Source organism: Zalophus californianus, chromosome 1, assembly GCF_009762305.2.
Source record: "Zalophus californianus isolate mZalCal1 chromosome 1, mZalCal1.pri.v2, whole genome shotgun sequence".
In the NCBI taxonomy this organism is placed as follows: domain Eukaryota; kingdom Metazoa; phylum Chordata; class Mammalia; order Carnivora; family Otariidae; genus Zalophus; species Zalophus californianus.
The window spans coordinates 88,965,583-88,988,199 of NC_045595.1; the positions used below are offsets into that span (position 1 = coordinate 88,965,583).

At 39.6% G+C, this 22,617-nt stretch overlaps 1 protein-coding gene across 5 annotated transcripts in view; it reads left to right on the forward strand.

Annotated features, from left to right (window-relative positions):
* The first annotated feature begins 213 nt into the window (after positions 1-213).
* Positions 214-22,617, forward strand: part of DNAJC13 (DnaJ heat shock protein family (Hsp40) member C13) — a 121,383-nt gene continuing 98,979 nt past the window's right edge. For 2 of the 5 annotated variants that reach the window (XM_027583527.2, XM_027583524.2), the window contains exons 1-2: positions 445-630; positions 20,089-20,169. In XM_027583527.2, the coding sequence (XP_027439328.1) occupies positions 20,102-20,169 (68 nt within the window). In that variant the 5' untranslated portion in view covers positions 445-630; positions 20,089-20,101. Of the gene's footprint in view, positions 419-444; positions 631-20,088; positions 20,170-22,617 lie in introns of those variants that run through there. The other 3 variants (XM_027583525.1, XM_027583526.2, XM_027583523.1) reach the window with 3 other exon arrangements.

A 22,617-nucleotide genomic window follows, 5' to 3' on the forward strand; every position in this document is an offset into this window, starting at 1 on the left:
GATTAATAGTGTAAAGAGCTGGGACGCACCACAGTCGCCCGCAGGACTCAGGGCCACACGCCGAGGGGCGTGACCTTAGGAGAGAACAAGCCGGAGGGCGTGGCTCCACCCGCGAGCGCGCGCGCGCTCCAGGGCGGGTCCTCCTTGGCACTGCGTGGACTCCGGCTCCTACAGCTGGCCCCGTCACTCGGCGCATGTGTAAATTCTGCGGGCCGGGCGGGCCGGTAGAACGCGGAATTTCTGCGAAAGGGGGCGAATGGGACGGAGAGAGCCGAGAAATGCATGCGGGGGTGAGGCGGGACAGAAAGCGGAAGAATTGAAATCAGCTGACCGGGTCTCGTGACAGCCTGGGCGGTGGCGACGCAGGCGTATTGGAGCGCGGTTGCTGAAAGCCTGAGCGAAGATGGCGGCCTCCAGAGTGAGCCTCTGAGAGGCAGAGGGAGGAGGCGGAGGGGGCGGGGAAGCCGGGCCGCCGCGGCACCAGGAACCCGCGGCAGCGGAGCTACAGGGCCCCGAAGGGGGAAAGGGGAAGTGGTTGGGGGGGAGGCCGGAGGGCGCCTCATCTCACTCCGGACGCAGAGCCGGCGGCGGGAGGAGCTCGGGCTGGAGTCTCTCCAGCCTCCCGCGAAGGTAAACCACTCCGGGCACCGGCCTCTGGGGCTCTGCCTTATCCCCTCCCCACGCCCCGGGGACTTGGGGCGCCAAGGACAGGAGAAAAAAGGGGTGGTGTCTTGGCCGTCGCAGCCTCCAGCTGCTAAGGGAAAGCAGATTACCCTCCCCCAAGGCTGCTGGTCTGGTTTCTCCCGTCGGATCCCCCACGGCTCCAGGTGACATTATCCCTGGGCGCTGCCTTGTTCAGCCCCACCCCTCTTTTTTGGATCGTTTTCCCGTTTTCTACCTACCATGGTCCCCAGATCCCGTCTGTACATCTTTACCCCACACACCCCTTACTCCCCTCTGGGCTCCGCCCTCAGGATTCCCTTCCAGCTTCCTACTCTGAACACAGTTTGTGTTGGTTGCCGGCAACTCCTGTTTCCTGGGGTCCGCGACCTTCCTTCCCCCCACGTCCGGTTTAGACTTTGACTTTCTTTGCTTTGTTTCGTTTCGTTTGGAGGTGGGGAGCACCCGCGTCGTTTCTTCTCCAGGCTCTCCCTTTTCCAAAATCAGGTTTACCCCCAGGTTTTTCCTTTCCTGCAGCGGAGCTTATTTTCAGTGGCCTTTCCTTCACTGCTGTGATTTTGCCTCTGAATGTGGCCTTTGGAATGGGTGAAGTAGGACTCAGACGCTCAGTGAAGTGGCGGTTAAACGCAGATTTGACTTATTAGACTTAAGAATGAGTGCCTTCCGTTAAACTCTCTTATTGTAGGGTGTTCAGTTACCTACTCTTGTCTTGAGATTGTTTTGTCAGTTGATGTTTTCAGATTGTTTATCAGTTTTTTTTTGAGGGGGGGGTTAAAAAATCTCCCCCTAATGAGGCTATGGTCTCCCAAAGTAATGATTTCCCTTCTCTGCTTTTCCCTTTTACCCTACTGTGATTTCTTCTAATCGGGAGGGCCTAGGCCTGATGCTTTTACCTCCTCTGTGAAGGACTTTATCCTGTTGGGTTATTTTGAGCCTCTTGGAGTGTAATGTCTTCGCGAAAAAAATTTCAGAATATTTCTTCAGGCTCTGCCCCAGTGACTGTCTTTCTTGCTGTATTCTCTTTTTTACTTTATGGATCTGATAGATTTCTAGGTTTGAAAGTACCGTCTGTTGAGTTTGAGGAAATTACAGTGGTCGGGTTTTGTAGTATATTACCAGTATTCTGAGAGTCTATGGAAATATGAAATAGGATTTGCCCTAAAAAGTTAAAAAAAAAAGGGAAATTTCAAAAACTCGTCAGAAACTCGCTGTCCGAAAAAGACTTGATTCACATTTCTTTGGTTTCTGGAAAGTGCTATATTGTTTGACTGAATTTGGCATATAACCTAAAACTTTGTTAACATATTAAATGTAACATGAAACAGTGTTTAAGCACCTATAGCTCAAACTTGGCTTTTGCTGTTAATATCACAATGGGGCATAAGTCCTGTTTAGAAAATGTTACACTGTATTCCCAGTTTGAGAACAGGAAGTAGAACATATTAAGGGAGGAAAAGAATAGTCAGGGGGTTATTAAGAGAGGAATGTCAGGAACCTTAAGTCTATAGTCCAGTTCATGGAAAATACCACCATTTGTATTCCACTGGGAGGCAATGGATGTTCCTCTTTTTCTAAAGTGACAGTAGTAAATAGGCTAAACCAAATGAACGTTATCAGTGCAAAAGTTATGGAACCATGGAAAACAGGAGTTATTTGTAAGAATTTAGCTTTATCCACAAATAAATAGACGGTAGTTGCTGAGGTGGACTATAACAATGCTGGCTTTATTAAATTTGTAAAAAAGGTTGATAGTGGAAACTGGTTCTCAATAGATACTAAATTACAGTTGAAATAAAAAAGATCTGTTTTAACTCATTTGGCTCTGTTCCTTAACTAGGTCTGTTTACACAGCTGATTTTCATTGCACTTACCTTTCCCCTGCTTCTCTGAGGTACTTAAAACTAGTAAAATAGAAGCAAGGCTGTGCAGGTAAACTATAGCAAAGATTTGGTTGCTAATAGTTTCAGGCCAAATGTTGACTGTAATATTTAGCAGTGGTTAAAGGGGAGTTGTTTTGAAAGAAATCCTTTAAGTCAGTGTTTCTCAACTTCATTAAACCCAAGAAAGACTCCCTTTTTATTCCTAACAATTTGTAACACCCGCTCGATTATCTGGAGATAGTTTTTAAATAATATAATCACCTTCTGGCTTTGGTCCTGGGACAAAAAGAAGCTTTGCTCTCACTGTTGCACCAAAAAAAATGGGACTCACTTTAAATTCTTGACTTTTTTTTTTTTGAGAACTGTTAAAGAACTGAGGTCACCGAGCAAACCATTGGCCAATCTTTTAAGGTGAGAGGGTACATGAATTCAGTGTCACCTTCATTGGACACAACTGGACACTGGTAAGAAGAGTTCAGCTAGAATAGCTGACAAGTTGATGAAGGCTGAGTGCACCTTCTTCCAAGCTCTTTCTCTACAAACTCGCTAGGCACTGTTAGAAAAGATTGGAAAGAACCCTGGGGAGTGTCTGTTGTGGTGCTGACCTAGAAGAGGGGAAAAGCAGCAGAGCTTTTAAGAGGGGCACAAAACTGATTCTTTCTCTGTCTCTTTTATGGAACAATAACCTTAATCTGTGAAGGGAAGGGCATCTCTGCTGGCCCCTTGGTTAGCATTCACTGAGCTGGGGCAATGCAAGAAAAGGGGAACGAATCTCCTCTGGGAGGGGCACTGAGCTTAAAACTGCAGCCAGGAGGAGCAAGAAGATCACACCCCTGAGATCCAGGGGTATAGTGTATGCCTAAGACTGAACCTTAATCAGAACTACAAAGATTCTATCTCGATCCCCCTGCCACTCTAAGAAGTTTTGAGTAACAAGTGAATGCAGAATATTACCAGGAACAATATCATGCAAAGAGGCACAGCACAAAGAATCCGATAGACATTGCTGTAGTAAACCATCCCCCACCATAGGCACCAGCTATTCTGGAGATTTTTGAAGCCTGTGATACACTGAGAATAACCATAGCAACGGCAAATTATAAATCCAGCCCAACTCCTAAACAGATTAACACAAACCCTGCACTAAAGACCTAGCAAAGAAAAGATGTGTCCATTTCTAGTCACAAAAATTATTTACCTCAATCTCTACTCTTCTATATGTGTCCAGCTTTCAAACAAAATTTATAAGGCATACAAAAAGGCCAAAGGAAAATTCTGTAGAGAAAGCAATCAGAAGTACACTTAGATTAACATAAATGTTGTTATCTGCTAGGGAATTTAAAATGACTATAATATGTTAAAGGTTGAGGAGAAGAGTGGATAACATGCAAGATCAGATGGGTAATTTTAGCTGATAGAAACTATAAGAAAGAATCAAAAATGCTAGAGGTATTACACAGTAAAGAAATGAAGAATGCTTTTGGGCTTATCAGAATTGACATAGCCAAGGAAAGAATCAGTGAAATTATAATTGGTAGAAGAAATTTACCCAGCTGAGACACAAAAAAGTTAAAACACCCTAGAGCTTGGGGATAGTACTAAACATTTTAATATATAAATGATTAGAATCCCAGACGAACAGAGTAGAAGAAATATTAAAATGTTGAGGAAATAATAGAAAAATTTCCAAAATTAATGTCAGACATCAAACCACAGATCCAGAAGCTTAGAGAGCACCAAGCAAGATAAATACCGCCCCCCCCCCCCGCAAACTCAAAACACACCTTGACATCATATTTAAACTGAGGAGGTAAGTAAACAAAGGACAGAGAAAATCCTGAAGGTAGCCAAAGAAAAGAGAAGCCTATACAGAGGAAAAAGAGTTAAAGCAGAGAAACCATGCAAACAAGACAGTCGAGTGACAGCTTTAAAGTACCAAAAGAAAAAAACAGCAAAAATATTTTTCAGAAATGAAGACAAAATACAGACACTGTTAAAAGCCGGGAGGCTCAAAAATATAATCTCTCCATTTACATGATAGGTACATTCCTAGAAAATTATGTGCGTGTTAAACTCTGCAAAATGTACTTTGTGATTTATATTTAATACAGAATTAAAATTGGGATCAGTTATAAATAGGTTTTTACCTATCTTAATGCCCAATTGGATATTTGAAAGTCAGTTGAGGGTAGTTCTCAACCTGTGGGACTGTCTTGTACATTGAGGGTTATCTAGCCCCATCCACTAAATCATAATACAGTAGTCACCCCTTATTCACTTTTCATAGTTTCTTTTACTTGAGGTCAGTAGCAGTCCAGAATCAGATGATCCTCAAAAAAAAAAAAAAAGTTCAGTAGTCGCCTAATGCTGTATCACAGTGCCTGTGCTATTTACCTCATATAATCTCATCACATAGGCATTTTATCTCAAATCAAAAGAAGGCTGAGTGTAGTGCAGTAAATTTTGAGAGAGATCACATTCACATAACATTGCAGTATATTTTTATAATTGTTCTTATTGTTAATATGTCAGTGTACCTAATTTATAAATTAAACATTATAGGTATGTACATACAGGGAAAGAATCTATATGGGATTTGGTACTATGTGGTTTTAGACATCCACTGGGGGTCTTGGAACACATTTCCTGTGGATAGAGGGGACTACTTTAGTGTTTCTCTTTTTTTATTGCCTTAAGATTTTCTTTATTAGAGAGCATGAGTGGAGGGGAGAGGCAGAGAGAGAGGGAGAGTCCTCACTGAGCAGTGACCCTAATATGGGGCTCGATTCCAGGACCCAGGGTCCAGGACCTGAGCTGAAGGCAGACCCATAACGGACTGAGCCACTGGGAGCCCCTACTTCAGTGTTTTAATCATAGTGTCTTTAAAATTGTAGTCAGTGGTTTTCAAACACATTTTTCTGCTTCAGCAGTTTTCACATGCTCAGCACATGCCAATCAGTAACATCTCTTGAAGTATGGAGTGATTTCTAATTGTGGGAACTCCTTTGAGAATCACTGATTTGGGAATATTTTTGTAGTAACTTAAACCAACATGGTAGTGATCATCTTTTTTTTTTTTAAGATTTTATTTATTTGACAGAGAGGCAGTGAGAGAGGGAACACAAGCAGGGGGAGTGGGAGAGGGAGAGGCAGGCCTCCTGCTGAGCAGGGAGCCTGATGCGGGGCTCGATCCCAGGACCCTGAGATCATGACCTGAGCCGAAGGCAGATGCTTAACGACTGAGCCACCCAGGCGCCCACGGTTGTGATCATCTTACTAACTTAAACTTAAGTGTTGTTCAGTAAAATACTAATTTTATCAATAAAGAGAAACAATTTGCTAGTAGTTCTTTTCACAGGCTCTTTATTCAATAGCCTGCATATTTGAGTTTTACTTGCACTTTTATGGACTGCTTATGGAGAATAGTGATCTCTAAAACAAAGTTGGGCGCCTGGGTGGCTCAGTCAGTTAAGCGGCTGCCTTTGGCTCAGGTCATGCCTCAGGGTCCTGGGATTGAGTCCTGCATCAGGCTCCTTGCTTAGCAGGGAGTGTTGCTTCTCCCTCTGCCTCTCCCTCCCCCCGCTCATGTGTGCGTGCATGTGCGCGTGCACTCTCTCTCAAATCTTAAAAAAACAACGAAGTCTACATTCAATGGGATTTTATTGTTGCAGCGTTCTAAGTTGCCCTTAGAAGTAGACCAGACTGCCTAAGTGGTGGTCACATTTTTAGTGCATGACCATTGGTGATACCTCTGTGAAGTTGATGAGTAAAAATTTGATCTGTGATGAACAGATCAAAAACAAAACCCCAAAGCAATCTAAAATAATTACTTAAATGTTTTAATTTTGTCAAGTATAGTTGCCAGAACATGAAGGATTGATAAGGTTATGAATATAGATTTCCCTTAATATTTCATAAATCCTGTGCTAATTATAGTAAAATTTAAATTCTTATACATGGATTTCAGACATGTATTCCTTAGTCATCTAGTGCTATGAGGTTTCTCTCCCCCTCAAACTTCTAGTTAAGATACAGAATGTATTTTGGATGTTTGCCAAATCTTAAGAGTAGATAAAGCCATTCCCTCCCCCCAACCGTAGATGTGCTGGGTTTAATTTTAAAAGTGGAGTTTTCCCTTTTTTTTAGTTAACTGGTAGATTTGAGGTGTTCTGTAAAATCTGAAGAACTATGGCAGAGTTAGGAATAACAGGGATATTTCAGAAAGAGCCCAAGGAGGAACCTACATGTTGCTATTTTGTGTTGGGTGAAAGGGAAATTGTAGTAGCCTAAGCTCCTTGTCTTTTAATAGTGTGTTTGCCTATTAGGATGCTTACTATAAAACTTCCTCTAAGAAGAATTTGTAATATGCTTAGGAAATTTAGTCCTCCATTTTGCATTCACTACAGTGATAGAAAAAGCAGCAACAAGTTAAAACATGGCAATTGACAGTCTCTTACACATTAGGGTCTATTTAGTATAATAGAGGAAGATTATTAAGTACCTGTTTGTGAGCTAAAGAAGAGCTTATTGGACTAGTACGTTTTCTTGCAGAGCTAAGTTAGCTTCAAAGATAAAATAGAAATTAGGTCTAAAAATTTTCAGGAATGTGTACAAACTGTAAATGATCATTAGCATCGATTTCACAGGATTGCTTAAATGAACACATTTGTTTGGGTTTTTTAGGTGAATATTCAGGGCTGTTTTTAAGTTTTGGAAAGGAAAATCATAATCATGCATCTTAGAAAAAAACTTTTTGTTACAACAGCTAGAGGTCCATTTTGTGAGAAGTAAGAATTATTCCCTTGGATGACATCAGCATACATGTGATTAAAATGTAAAGATGTATTTTTTTCAATATTTATATTGCATAGGAATGGCCAACAAAATTAACTACTGTGGTATTTATGCTTGCCCCTCCCCCAATTAAGATACTATTAAAAGTGTTTCTTCAGATTTAGGGGTTGCTTTTGAGTTTCCCTTGCCCTTTTATTTCATGAATATTTATCTGATTTCTAATTGGAAAGGAATGGATTTTTAAAGAATGGGGAGATGGATCTTAGATTATTTTGCCTTACCCTGTGGTGATGGAAGTATTTAAAAGTTCATTTTGATGTGGCAGACAAGGCAAAGGTTTCAATATTATAACTTCTGGGCAGTTATTTGGAGATATGATTGTAAACTGAAATTTGACAGTACCACTGTCTTTCTTCTCCAACCACATTTATCTCTGGAGTTAGTGGGTTCTTCAGCGCTTTTAGAAAGCTAAGGTAGGATGTATTAAAACCTTACTTTGTGATCTATTTTATAAGCTGTATATTTATTTATTTATTTTGAAGTTTTTTTTTTTTAAAGATTTTATTTATTTGAGAGAGAGAGAGAGCACGAGAGGGAAGAGGGTCACAGAGGGAGAAGCAGACTCCCTGCTGATCAGGGAGCCCGATGCTGGACTCGATCCTGGGACTCCAGGATCATGACCTGAGCCGAAGGCAGTCGCTTAACCAACTGAGCCACCCAGGCACCCACTGTATATTTTTTTTTTTTTAAAGATTTTATTTGAGCGAGTGGGAGCATGAGCAAGGGGAGGGGTAGAGGGAGAAGCAGACTCCCCACTAAGCTGAAGGCAGACCCCTAATGACTGAGCCACCCAGGTGCCCCTTTATAAGCTGTTTGAAGACCACTGTACACGGGCACCTGGGTGGCTCAGATGGTTGGGCATCTGCCTTTGGCTCGGGTCATGATCTCTAGGTCCTGGGATAGAGCCCCATGTCAGGCTCCCAGCTCAGCGGGGAGTCTGCTTCTCCCTCTGCCTCTCCCCCTGCTTGTGCTCTCTCTGTTTCTCTCTCTCTTAAATGAATAAATAAAATCTTAAAAAAGACCCCTGTACAGTAGGTATTATACACATTACACATACTGATTTGTTACTTATTTAGAAGGAAATGCTTTTGCCTCTACTTGTATTATATATTAAAACATGAAGCTGAAAATTAAAAATTAAAAAAGAAGGGGTGCCTGGGTGGCTCAGTCGTTAGGCGTCTGCCTTCGGCACAGGTCATGGTGCCAGGGTCCTGGGATTGAGCCCTATGTCGGGCTCCCTGCTCGGCGGGAGGCCTGCTTCTCCCTCTCCCACTCCCCCGCTTGTGTTCCCTCTCTCACTGTCTCTCTCTCTCTGTCAAATAAATAAAATCTTTTTTTTTGAAGATTTTATTTATTTATTCATGAGAGAGAGAGAGAGAGGGAGAAGCAGGCTCCCAAGGAGCAGGGAGCCCGATGCGGGACTCGATCCCAAGACCCTGAGATCATGACCTGAGCCCAAGGCAGACGCTTAACCATCTGAGCCACCCAGGCACCCAAATAAAAAAAATCTTAAAAAAAAAAAATTAAAAGAGGCTAAAGTTCCTATCAGTTTCCTCCATACACAGCACATTCTATCTAAGACAGTCTAGTTGTAACTTTTTAATCTGGATAAAAATTAATGTTCCGTTAACTTTATATTTTGTGCTGGCTTCAGCAGCATATCTAAAATTGGAACATTAACTATTTATATTTTTACCTTTTATTTGAAACAAGTAGCCAAGTGATGTAATTCACTCAGATTTTGAATCCAGTTACAAATAAATGTAGGCCTTTATTTTTTTTAAAGATTTTATTTCTTTATTTGACAGAGAGAGACAGCGAGAGAGGAAACACAAGCAGGGGGAGCTGGAGAGGGAGAAGCAGGCCTCCCATGGAGCAGGGAGCCCGACGTGGGGCTCGATCCCAGGACCCTGGGACCATGACATGCACCGAAAGCAGACGCCTAACGACTGAGCCACCCAGGCGCCCCTTCTTTTCTAATTTTTAATTTTCAGCTTCATGTTTTAATATATAACACAAGTAGAGGCAAAAGCATTTCCTTCTAAATAAGGAACAAATCAGTATGTGTAATGTGTATAATACCTACTGTACAGGGGTCTTTTTTTTTAAGATTTTATTTATTCATTTAAGAGAGAAACAGAGCATAAGCAGGGGGAGAGGCAGAGGGAGAAGCAGACTCCCCGCTGAGCTGGGAGCCTGACATGGGAACACAAGCAAGGGGAGTGGGAGAGGGAGAAGCAGGTTACCCGCTGAGCAGGGAGCCCGATGCGAGGCTCGATCCCAGGACCCTGGGATCACGACCTGAGCTGAAGGCAGACGCTTAAGGACTGAGCCACCCAGATGCCCCAAATGTAGGCCTTTAAAAAGCTAGTATTAAGGGATTCTCTCTTTGGTTATTACTCAAGGTTAGCCTTTGCCTTAGAAGTGGTCTCCTTCCCCCTGCATTTTTAATAGGATATAGCTGTATGAGGAAATATTAAGTTAATAAATTAGTTCCTATCCTGTGACTGTATATCGTATTTTCAGGTGTAGTGTCACAGTGTAGCAGAAAAACAGCATTTCTATAGGTGAGCTTGGTCAGAAAATAAAGGTAAATGCAATTTTCTCCCCAAATTTTTCATCTACAGTCAAGTTGAGAGAACTTTACATTACATACATACTCATATACTCATCTCCAAGATTTTCACATTAACATTTACTACTTGCTTTATCATATATCCATCTTTCTATCTATCTTATTTTTTTAAAATATTTTATTTATATATTTGATAGAACACAAGCAGGGGGAGCAGTAGAGGGAGAGGGAGAAGCAGGCTTCCCGCTGAGCAGGGAGCCCGACATGGGGCTCGATCCCAGGACCCTGAGATCATGACCTGAGCCCAACGCAGATGCCTAACCATCTGAGCCACCCAGGCGCCCCTATCCATCTTATTTTTTAATGCATTTCAGGACAAACTCATGTTTTTAATTCATTATTTGAGAGCAGAATTCTTTATGTTACAGACTCAAAGTGTAAAAATTAGTATCTCATCTGCTCTCTCCAAGTTGTGTAAAAATTAGTCTCAGTGGGTCATGCAAAATGTGCTTTAAAGGCAAATAGTGTTTATTAAAGCCATTTCCTTCCTTTATTCACTAGTGTATCACATATGGTCCCTAACTTAATGATACCTTGACTTAAAATCTTTCAACTGTATGATGGTGTGAAAGTGGTATGCATTCAGTAGAAACCATACTTTGTTGAGTTTTGATACCTTCCCAGGCTAGCGCTATGCGGCATCCTCCTCTTGTGACCACGGGCAGTGGCAGCGAGCCACAGCTCCCAGTCAGCCGTGCAGTCACAAGGGGGAACAACTGATAGACTTAGAACCATTCTGTTTTTCACTTTCAGTACAGTATTCAGTAAATCACATGTGCTACTCAATATTTTGTTATAAAATAGGCATTGTATTAGATGATTTTGCCCAACTATAGGCTAATGTGTTCTGAGCACATTTAAGGTAGGCTAGGCTAAGCTATGAAGACTGGTAAGTTAAGCGTATTAAATGCATTTTCAGCTTACAGTGGGCTTATCAGGAGGTAATGCCATGGTCAGTCAAGGAAGATCTGTATTTTTCTGAATATACACATTCATCTCTGGCTAAACGAGGGCTCTGTTTTTACTTAAACACAAGACTTGCACATACACCTAGTTTTGCTCTGTGTGCAGATACTTTTGCTTACAGCTTGGCTGTAATCTGTCTGGGTGTCTGTGGTGTTGAGGCCATTCAACCTGTTTTTTGTTCTTAGTGTCGATTTGGTGTAGGCTTCTGCTTAGTGGACTCTCAAATCCTGTGGTTTTGTGTCAAAATTGTATCTTTTGAAAAATCGGTCTCATTTTATTCATAAGTGGTCTTAAATGGATTGCCAGTTTTACTGCCAGTAATAAATTAGAGAATGTGAGAACATTAAATGTTCAAAAGCATGAAGCAAGGGAATTCATTGAATAGGGTGAATTTAGCCAAAACGCCTGTGTTGCCCTGAATTTGACTTTTTAACCCCTAGAACAATTCTCTCAAAGAACAAACTGAAGTTGCAAAAAATCTCTGTTGGTGGTATAATAAGGTATGGAACGAAAACAGGTGAAGTCAACTTAAAAAATTGGAGATGCTTTCTGTGTGATTTAGTTACAAAGACTATGTAAATTTGTGTTTTGCTCATCAAAAAAAGGGTAGGTCTTTGAGAATTTGAAGTGGGACACTATTGTAGGAATGAAGGAGATGAATTTTTTTTCTTTAGATTTTATTTATTTACTTGAGAGAGAGAGCAAGCGGAGTGCTCATGAGAGGGCACATGCACAGGGGTGGGGGGGAGGTGAGTGATGAGAAGCAGATTCCCAGCTGAGCAGGGAGACCGACACAGTGCTCCATCCCAGGACCCTGGGATCATGACCTGAGCCAAAGGCAGACACTTAACCGACTGAGCCACCCAGGTGCCCCGAAGGAGATGAAATTTAAGCAATAATTGGTTTGAACAGATAAATTCTTGCTAACTTGAGTACGTCTCAACAACTGGCAGGGTGGCAAGTGCTGATGATGCAGCTGCTACCAAGATCTCATCCAACAAGTTTTACATTTTTTTAGTTGGACAGTTCATTGCTATTTAGAGAAATGTGCCTATAAATGACTGTTATTGCTGTTACCTGCTTGATGCTTGAGCTGCTTGATACTAGACGTTTTGCATGATTTTTATCACTATTAATGGGAATTATGGTTGCCTAAGAGTTTTTGTCTATGAGCAACAATTTTATTTTTTTTTTAAGATTTTATTTATTCATTTGAGACACAGAGATACAGAGAGAGAGAGCATGAGCAGGGAGAGAGGCAGAGGGAGAGGGAGAAGCAGGCTCCCCGCAGAGCGAGGAGCCGGATGTGGGGCTCGATCCCAGGACCCTGGGATCATGACCTGAACCGAAGGCAGACGCTTAACCATCTGAGCCACTCAGGTGCCCCTATGAGCAACAATTTTAGAAACACTTTTGGAGCTTATTAAAGAAATATGTAAATATTAATGGAGAAATACATAAATATTAAATGGACCATAGATTATTTTTAGGGAGTGAAGAAATGAAGAGTCAGACTTGACTGAGCCACCCAGGTGCCCTTATTTATATCTTTTTAAAAACCTTTTTAGGTGGGGTGCCTGGGTGGCTCAGTCATTAAGCATCTGCCTTCTGCTCAGGTCATGATCCCAGGGTCCTGGGATCGAGCCCTGCATGGGGTTCTCTGCTCGGCCGGAAGCCTGCTTCTCCCTCTCCCACTTGCCCTGTTTGTGTTCCTGTTCTTGCTGTGACAAATGAATAAATAAAATGTTAAAAAAAATAACCTTTTTAGGTAAAATAAATTGTAAGGACTAAGATAACAATGGATAATAAAATAATGACACCCTCATATAGTCAACCCAGCTTAAGAAATATATATTGCTATAGTTATTTTTGAATGAGCAGGTGAAAACTGCGAATACCAATTAAAGCAATAAAACACTATACTTTTGAAGGTAGAAATCCTAGCGATATTCTTTGGTGATATACATTGAATAAATAGTACAAGGATTGAAATTAAAAGATAAAAGATTTAGGATTTAGTAATTAAAAAAATTTTTTTTTTAGATTTTATTTATTTGAGAGAGAAAGAGAGACAGAGATAGTGAGAGACAGCACAAGTGGGGAGGAGAGAGAGAAGCAGGCTCCCTGCAGAGCAAGGAGCCCGATGCGGGGCTCGATCCCAGGACCCCGGGATCATGACCTGAGCCGAAAGCAGTCGCTTAACCGACTGAGCCACCCAGGCGCCCCAAGTAATTTAAAAATTTTAACTTTCCCACCTGAGACACCTTAAGAGAGATACAGGGCCTTGTAAGCCTGAAAGAGAGGTAATCAATCATAGAGAGATATGAAACAACTATTTCATATCTAGGGTAGTATGTTTAAAGTACAATAATAACTATTATGATTGCAGTTAATATTTTTGAGTGCTTATCCTGAGCCAGGCATCACATTCCACCCTTTATTTATCTCATTTAGTCCTCACCAAAGCCTTTTGCTACAAATACTGTTCTCTTTCATAGATGAACCGTGATTCTAAGTTTAGGAAGCTTTTCTTCAAGGTCATGCAGTCAGTAAATGGCAGTTATTACTAATCTGCCTTCAACCATACGTAACATTTTAAAAATTTGCCACCCTTACTTACCTTGATGATAGATTGAAATTAAAACTAGTTTAGTGTAGCTTTTTGTGGTAGTCGTTAGTTACATTTAGTGTGGTCTGGTATCTGTGCTACAGGGAGCTGTTTCAAGGTTGTGTTACAAGATTAAATCATCACTTGAACGCTGTGCTTGGAGGACCCCCAGACTTGCCTTCACTCATTTTCCAGTGGTTCTCTTGAAGTTATTCCAAGTCTCACTTTGAATGATACGTAGTCCGTACAGAATATTCTTATCCTATTTCTTCTGCATTTTTCTGATATTTGTGTATTGCCATTATCCACTAGTGAGTTATTTGTGTGTCCAGGAGTATCCTCATGGTCTGAAAGAGTTACTGCAGTTTCCAGACCAGTTGCTTTTTTATTAGATTAAATGAATGCATCACAAAGTGGTTGAGGTTTTATTGATAATATAAAATAGATTTACCTGAAAATTTGGAGAGGTTAATATTACACTGTTGAGAAGTAGGTCCCAGCCTCAGATCTCATTAATCTGGTTATTTTGTAAGTTCAGGTGTTCGTTAAAATAGTATTTTTCTGTTATCGAGCTCCTTAAAGACTATCCTGGAATCCTATATTCGTAGCACATTTCTGTCATGTTTGTTTTGAACACTTCATTTAAAAAATTTTTTTAGCCTTTTTTTTAAAAAGATGATTGATAGAGAGAAGGAGAGGGAGAAGCAGGCTCTCTGCTGAGCAAGGAGCGTGGTTTCGGGGCTCGATCACAGAACGCTGGGATCATGACCTGAGCTGAATGCAGACATTCAACCCACTGAGCCACCCAGGCACCCCGTTTAAAAAATTTTTAAAGCTTATCTATAGACAGAAATATTCAGCGTTGGAGCCTTTTATTTCTTTTGCCTTGTGTTGAGTATGGCAGTTTGTTTCATTGTTTGAAATTGTGTGAAGGTTAATAATTAGAATAGTTCTAAATTGATCCAGGAATGTGCTGTCAAATGATACATCTGTAGTTACATGGTCAAAATGAATTTATTTTGAGTTCCTGAATTCGAGGGAAGGTTTTACTGCTTAGGTTAAGTGGAGTGTGGAGTTAAATAGATTGAGTCCACAGTCTGGCCCAACTACTTATCAGCTGTGTGACCAGGGAGAAGTGATATAAATTCTCTAAGTTTTCTTGTCAATAAAATGGGAATCATCATATCTGTACCATGGTGGTGTTATGGAGACAAAATGAGGTAGATAGATAAATGCATGGTCAAGGCCTGATCTAATCATTAACACGTGATGAATACTCAATGGACCTTGTTTTCAGGACATGTCTTAAATCTTTTTGTTAGAGTCATCATGCCTCCCCAATTTCAGGGTAATCTTTACTGAGGGCTCTAAATAAAAAAGGGTTATCCTGATTTACATTAGGAGGCTATGCGGACACTAGTAATCCATAGCACTGAATTAGCCCTGTATTTGGCTATGTAGGTGAGTATCTCCTCCCTCTCTTACCTCTCAAATATACCTCAGCCATATAACATGGCTGAAAGCAAGCTTTTGAGATAAAGGAGTACTTTTCTTCCAAAAAAAGCACTTCCATTTTACTAGCCTTTTTTGGTGGTGGTTATTCAGGATTGGATGCACAATAGCAGTATCACTTGTTGCTTCCTAAAATATTAGAGATAATTGTCAGGTGTCCTGATTTTGGCCACGAGAACTTCTACTGATGTCTAAAGAGTTGAAGTACTGCTTTAATCTTGTATTTTTCTGTCAACATGGTTATCTGCATCAGTATTTCTTCTCTCAGGCCAGGTAATCAGTAGTTTCCTTTAAAATTTTCTTAAATTTTATTTTATTGTGGTAAGAACACAACATGAGATCTGTCCTCTTAACAGATTTTTAAGTGTGCAGTACAGTATTGTTAACTATAGGCACCATGCTGTATGGCACATCTCTGGAACTTAATTATCTTGCACAGCCGAAACTTTACACCCATTGATTAGCACCTCCCCCTTTCCACTGCACCCCAGTTCCTGGCAACCACCATTCTTCTCTCTGTTTCTATGAGTTTGACTATTTTAGATAACTCATATAATACTGCATGGAGTCATGCAGTATTTGTCCTTCTGTGACTGACTTATTTAACTTAGCATCATGTCTCCCAAAGTTCACCCACGTTGCATATTGCAAGATTTCCTTTTTCAAGGCTGAATAATACTCCATTGTATGTGTATGCCACATTTTTTTTTATTCATTCATCCGTTGATGGACTTGAAGTTGTTTCCACATCTTGGCTTTTATAGAAAATGCTGCAATCAACATGGGAGTGTTGGCTCTTCAAGATCCTAATTTCAGTTCTTTTGGATAAATACCTGGAAGTTTGATTGCTGGATCATATGGTAGTTCTATTTTTAATTTTTAGGAACTTCCATACTGTTTTCCATACTGCTTATACCATTTTACATTCCCACTAACAATATTCAGTTTCTCTACATCCTTGCCAAAACATGTTGTCTTTTGGGGTTTTCGCTTGTTTGTTTTGATAATAACCATTGTAACAGGTGTGAGGTACTATCTCATGCCCTTTTTTTTTAAGATTTTACTTATTTATTTATTTTTAGGCAATCTCCTCAACTCGGGGCTTAAACTCACAATCTCGAGATCAAGATTTGCATGCTCCATCGACTGAGCCAGCCAGGCACCCCCTCTTGTTCTTTTGAGTTGCATTTCTCTGATAGTGACATTGAACATCTTTTCTTATACCTGTTGGCCATTTATATATCTTCTAGTAGTTTAATTTTATATTAATGTGTGTGTTAGATCTTCTCTCCCTTTCTCCTTTTATCTGTTCTAACCTAAGAACTCTCTGGAGTCTGGTGCTTTCATCACCACCAAGTGCCTAGGTCTTCGGAAAGTTGTAGAAAAGCCTTCTTGATGTAAACTTTTTTAAATTCCCCTCCTAAAAGATCTGTTTGGGTTACGTATTCCCCTAAATCAGCGATACCTATGAAGTCATCTTTAGGATCCCCCCCAGGTCATGCTCTAAGTTCTTTGGGGCTGTCATTTTAAAGTCTTTATTATTTTTCCCTCACTTCCATTTTAAATTTAAAGCCCCTTATGATACCAGTCACTCTTCTCTCAAGTACATTTTTTGTCAGTTTTCTAAGATAGGCCTTGGTACAGAGTCTGTCATTCAGATATCTTAAGTTACGGACTAGCAATCCAAACTCCACTCTTTGGTATCGGCCATCACCTTTTCAGTCCTCCTTTCTCATTCCCTTATTCCAATCTTCAGTCGTAGTATATAAGGGAAAGATAACATCTGTAGGCCTGTATTTTTCACTATTTTGGCATATTTTCAGAGATCCTACCTAAGTTTCTTTTCAGCGACGTCATTTACTGCAAATGATTTAGAAGGTAGGAAAAATGTTTGCTGGTTTTAATAAGTCTTAGTTGGCTGCCTGTTTCATCTCAGATACACAATCCAGGAAAAAAACAAAACGCACCAACTGTCAGGACTATATTTAGCTGTCTCCATACATACTAGTAGGAAGATGTCAGTTGACTGTAATTTCCTCTCTTAAAATTTCCCTAACCTTGCAGTTACTTGTGGTTCTCTTATTCCTCAGAGCATGAGTTGATGCTTTTCCAGATGATTTGACAAAACCTTATTTATGAGTACTTGTTAGAACATGAAGTTTAAAGTGGACATCAGAATTTCCCATGGGGTTGCTGCATTTCATTCATTCACTCAAATACTGAGCACCTGTTTTGTGTCAGGAACGCTTGTAGGCTTTGGGGATACACACGCACACACGCGCGCACACACACACACACACACACATGTTAATGAGCTTAATCGGCAAAAATGCTTCTCTCTGGATATGGTAGCAGGATTAGATGGATAATAAATTGCACACTAGACAGTGAAAGGTGCCATAGAGGAAAAATGAGCAGGAGTCAGAGGGAATTGAAGGTGTAGAATGAGGAGAGTGATTACAATTTATAACAGGATAGTTAGGGTAGGCCTCATTATAAAAGTGACATTTGAATACAGATTTGAAGGACATGTGAGCCATGTAGGTATCTAGGGGAAGAGTGTTCTACATAGAGTATAGAGGCCTTTACCACTTTGCTAATACAAAAACAAGTAGTAAGAATGAAGAAAGCAATTTCAAAATAGCAGTGTCTTTTAAAATGTTTTTGCTGTGCAGGTATATATACTCAAGAGAAATAAAAACATGTTCATACAAATGTATATAGCAGCATGATTCATAATAGCAAGAAAGTAGGAACAACACAAATGTCCATTAACTGATAAATAAACAGAATGTAGTATATCTATACAATAGAAGGAAACTAATTCATGCCAGAGTGTGGACGAACTTTGATAATGTCATGCTAAAAGACATGACAGAAGGCAGTCACGGAGACCACGTTTTGTATGACTCATTTATATGAGATGTCTAAAATAGGCAAATCCATAGTGACAGAAAATCCATAGATAAGTGGTTGCCAGGTGCTGGGAGTGAGTGGGAATGAGGAGTGTCTGCTAACAGGATTTCTTTTTGGGGGGATAAAAATGTTCTAAAAACAACATTGGTTGTAGAACTCTGAATATACTAAAAACCCCTGGATTGTACACTTAGAAAGGGTGAATTCTTTGGCATGTGAATTGTATCTTAAAAAGCTGTTACAAAAGTGTTTTTTTGAATGAAATTAGTTTTATTCAAGTTATTAAAAGAATACTTGCTGAATAAAAAAAAATTAAACCAGTGTGAACCATAATATGTTTGGAACCATAATTTTAGCTATTTAGTGTGCATTAACACTTGGTATGTATCCAGTATTTTTAAAAGTACATTTCTTACTAAGGGCAGGGAGAGATGGTCAAGTCACAAAAGAAGAAATAAATGACCATATTCATTTTAACTTTTATGCAGTATGAAGCAAATTATGTAGTATTTTCAAAATTTATCAGTCTTTTCCTTAGTAAATAGTTCCAATAATTTATCCTGTACAGTTAGCAAAATTTAAATTTTTTTTCATGAAGTTAAGTGGGTTCTGGATTTCATACACTTCTGTGTTACAGTCAGTAGACTAATTTTAAAATATGACAACATGGTCCCTCTGCATGAAGCTGGTAGGAGGCTATTACCATGTGATCCATCACACAAGTTTAGAGTCCTGAACTGTTTGGTCTATGTACTCTTCAGCCAGAGGCGTTCACTCACCAAAATTTCAGGTTTCTAAACACTGTCAATTTCTGTACTTAGCTTGATGCTTGCGATTACACTATAAGTAGCATTGTTCTAGTATATTCATACAATGGAATACCATATAGCCTTAAAAAAATCACTTTTTAAAATTTAATTCCATAGAAGGTTCTGTAGAAGAAGGTTAAAATTGTGTGAAAACGGGCTTAAGCAGTACAATTGACAATCTCAATTTTATTTTTATTTTATTTATTTATTTATTTTTTAACCAGCCCTGAAAGAAATTATTTATTTATTTGACAGAGAGAGACACAGCGAGAGAGGGAACACAAGCAGGGGGAGCAGGAGAGGGAGAGGCAGGCTTCCTGCTGAACAGGGAGTCTGATGCGGGGCTCGATCCCAGGACCCTGGGATCATGATCTGAGCCGAAGGCAGATGCCTAATGACTGAGCCACCCAGGCGCCCCTCTCACTTTTGTTTTAAAAAAGCCTGTTCTAGGGGCACCTGGGTGGCTGAGTTGGTTAAGCATCTGCCTTCAGCTCAGGTCATGATCCCAGAGTCCTGGGATCGAGCCCCATGTTGGGCTCCCTGCTCAGCGGGGAGTCTGCTTCTCCCTCTGCGTCTCCCCCTGCTTGTGTTCTCTCTCAAATAAATAAATAAAGTAAAATAAAACAAAAAAAAAGCCTATTCTAAATAGAAGAAGGGAGGCTAGAATGATTATCTTTAGATGCTAGGATTTGCATTATGAGCATTTTAGATTTTTTTTTACTGTGGACATGCATTACTTTTGTAATGAAAATATTGTTATTTTTAAGTTAAATTGTATTTACAGTGGGTCTCCTTAAAGTGACAGTGACAACAGAACAGCTGGCTCTTAGTAACTCAACAAAAACCTTTTGGAATTGATTTGATACTTCGCAGACATTTTTAGGTGCCCATATTGTGCAAGGGCATTGTTTGGTAATGTGAGATTTAAAGATTCATTTACATGAACATTTTTTCTTAGATTCTTTACTCTTGGGATGTTGAGGGCAATTCTTGTCCTCAAGAAACCCAGTGTAGTGGAGGGGAGCAGACAATCACAATACGGTGTGCTAAAGTATGTGAGAGAGACGTGAACCGACTAGTGCCTGTTCCTTAAAACCTATGGTCTTGTAGAAGAATCTGTGCCTTAAAATCAGTACTATATGGCAAGCTCTGAAAGTATGGTATGGGAGATTCAGGAAAAACTTGAAGGATAACTGTACTAAATTCAGCCATATTTTTATCTTTTAGGTTTCAGCACAAAATGAACATAATTAGGGAAAACAAGGATTTGGCATGTTTCTACACAACAAAACATTCATGGAGGGGAAAGTAAGTATTTCTGTTGGTTTTATTTTTCTGTGCTTCTGTGAAGTATCATTTTAAACATAATTTTCAATATCTTGAGTAGTACCACACAGCTCACTTTTGCCATTTAGCCCTTCTCTTCTGAAAAGCATATGTGCATATTTTAAATGCAAATCCTACACTCAGAATAAATTATTGTTCTTTTTTCTTTTGACATTTCCAGTTTTCTGTCTGTGTTAGGTAAGAGTTGGTAATAATTAAAAGTAACAAAAGGAAAACAGACCATCTGTCTACCTTCTTGGATGTTGTCAGTTAGTGATTGGATTATATAGTAGTGGCAGAGTATTAATTTCATAGCTTTATTGCCCGGAGACTAACCTGTGTGTGATGGCTGCATTTTTGTGTCGATTTGCCTATCAGAGAAATATGCTAATAGTGTTTTTATAATCTTTCTTTAGTCCTATAATGAATTTTAAAAAATTGGGTTTGATCTTATTTTTTCCTTGGGAGAGGAAGTGACATTTTTTAGTAGGCTGCCTGGTCAGACCAAGATGTTGATGCTTCTGTTTCCTTTTTGTAAAACCGGTGATAATTCCTACCCCTCAGATTGCTGTGAGGACTAAATGAAGTGACATGGAGCATGTGAAGGTTTTAAAATCATGCCTTAAATACATTGAGTATTCAGTGGATGGTACCTTTGATCATTACCAAAAAAAAGTTTCTTGTGTAATAAGTAAAATGAGCGTCCCACACTTTGACAAATAGGTGACCACGTTATTCCAAATCAGGCCTCAGATAAACCATGCCACGTACACGAAGCCAGTAACTTTGGATCTTTTTCTGAACTTTTCATCTTTTAGGTAATAGGGTAGTAACTTCTTAGAATGGTGCAACATCTGAATTCTGTAGTGTTTCTGGTTTGCATTAGCAAACTGACTATAATTTTGAAAGAGTGTACGAGCTCCTAAATTAGGGAGCATAACTGTTATACTTGTAGAATATTTGTCTTGAAATTTTTTCTTCATTTAATTTCATTGAGCAAAGTTAGAAAATTGACATACCCAGGGTGGTGTGAGTCTCTTTAGTTCTTTGAATCAGCCTTAAAAAAAATTGTATATTGAAATTATTTTTATTTTTTCCTTAAGTGGTAGGTTGCTCTGATCATCATACTCTAACTTCTATTTTTAATACAAGTCTAGCATACTGAAACAATAATTCTAAAGAATAAGCTTACTGAACACTTTTTGTTTTGTGAGCTTGTCAGTAATTGTGATATCTGGAAAAGTTTTTTTTTGACGTTCTAGGAAAGTTGTGACCAAGACTTAAGACAATCCTCTTTCTTTACCTTCTGTAGTAATTTGGAGCAGAACTGTTTATGTGCTCTCAGCGCAATTCCTTGCCTCCATTATTGACACCTTGAAACTTTTTTGTTTTTATAACATCTTTATTAAGATAAAATTTTCATAACATAAAATTCACCTTTTTAAAGTGTACCATTAGTGGTTTTTAATATATTCAATAGAGTAGTGGACACTAACCATTTTTGGAGCCCTTTCATCACCTTCCTCAAAGTTTTCTCTAATATTAGCAATTCCCTTTTTTCCTATCTTCTCAGCATCTGGCAGCCACTAATCTACTTTCTGTCACAAGATTAGCTTTTTTTTTTTTAAGATTTGTTTATTTTGAGAGAGCTAGCGTGCACGCACACGAACAAAGAGGGAGGGGCAATCTTAAGCAAAGAGAATCTTAAGCAAACTCTGCTGAGTGCAGAGTCCAACATGGGGCTCCATCCCAATGAACCTGAGATCATGACCTGAGCCAAAACAAAGAGTCAGATGCATGATTGTCTTCTTTCACTTAGCATAACGTTTTCAAGGTTCATCCTATTGTAGCTTGTGCATTTCATTTCTTTTTATTGCCAAGTAATATTCTATTATATGAATTTACCACATTTTGTTTATCCACTCATCAGCTGATGGACCATTGGTATTGTTTCTACTTTTTTACTATTATGGATAATGCTGCTGTAAATGTCTATGTGTAACCTTATGGGTGAATGTGTATTTCCAGTTCTCTTGGGTACATACCTAGGAGTGGAATTGATGTTGTATGGACTTATATAGAGTTACATGGTAACTCTACATTTAACATTTTGAGGAATAGCCAAGCTTTTCCAAGTGGCTAAAGCATTTTGCAATCCTATCAGGGTATAAGGAATCCACTTTCTCCACATCCTTACCAACACTTGTCATTGTCTCTTCTTTTTTATTTTAGCTACCCTAATGGATATAAAGTGGTATCTCTGTCATTTTATTTTTATTATTTTTCTATTTTTTTTTAAGATTTTATTTTTTATTTATTTGAGAGAGAGAGAGAGAATGAGAGATAGCACAAGAGGGAAGAGGGTCAGAGGGAGAAGCAGACTCCTGCTGAGCAGGGAGCCCGATGTGGGACTCGATCCCGGGACTCCAG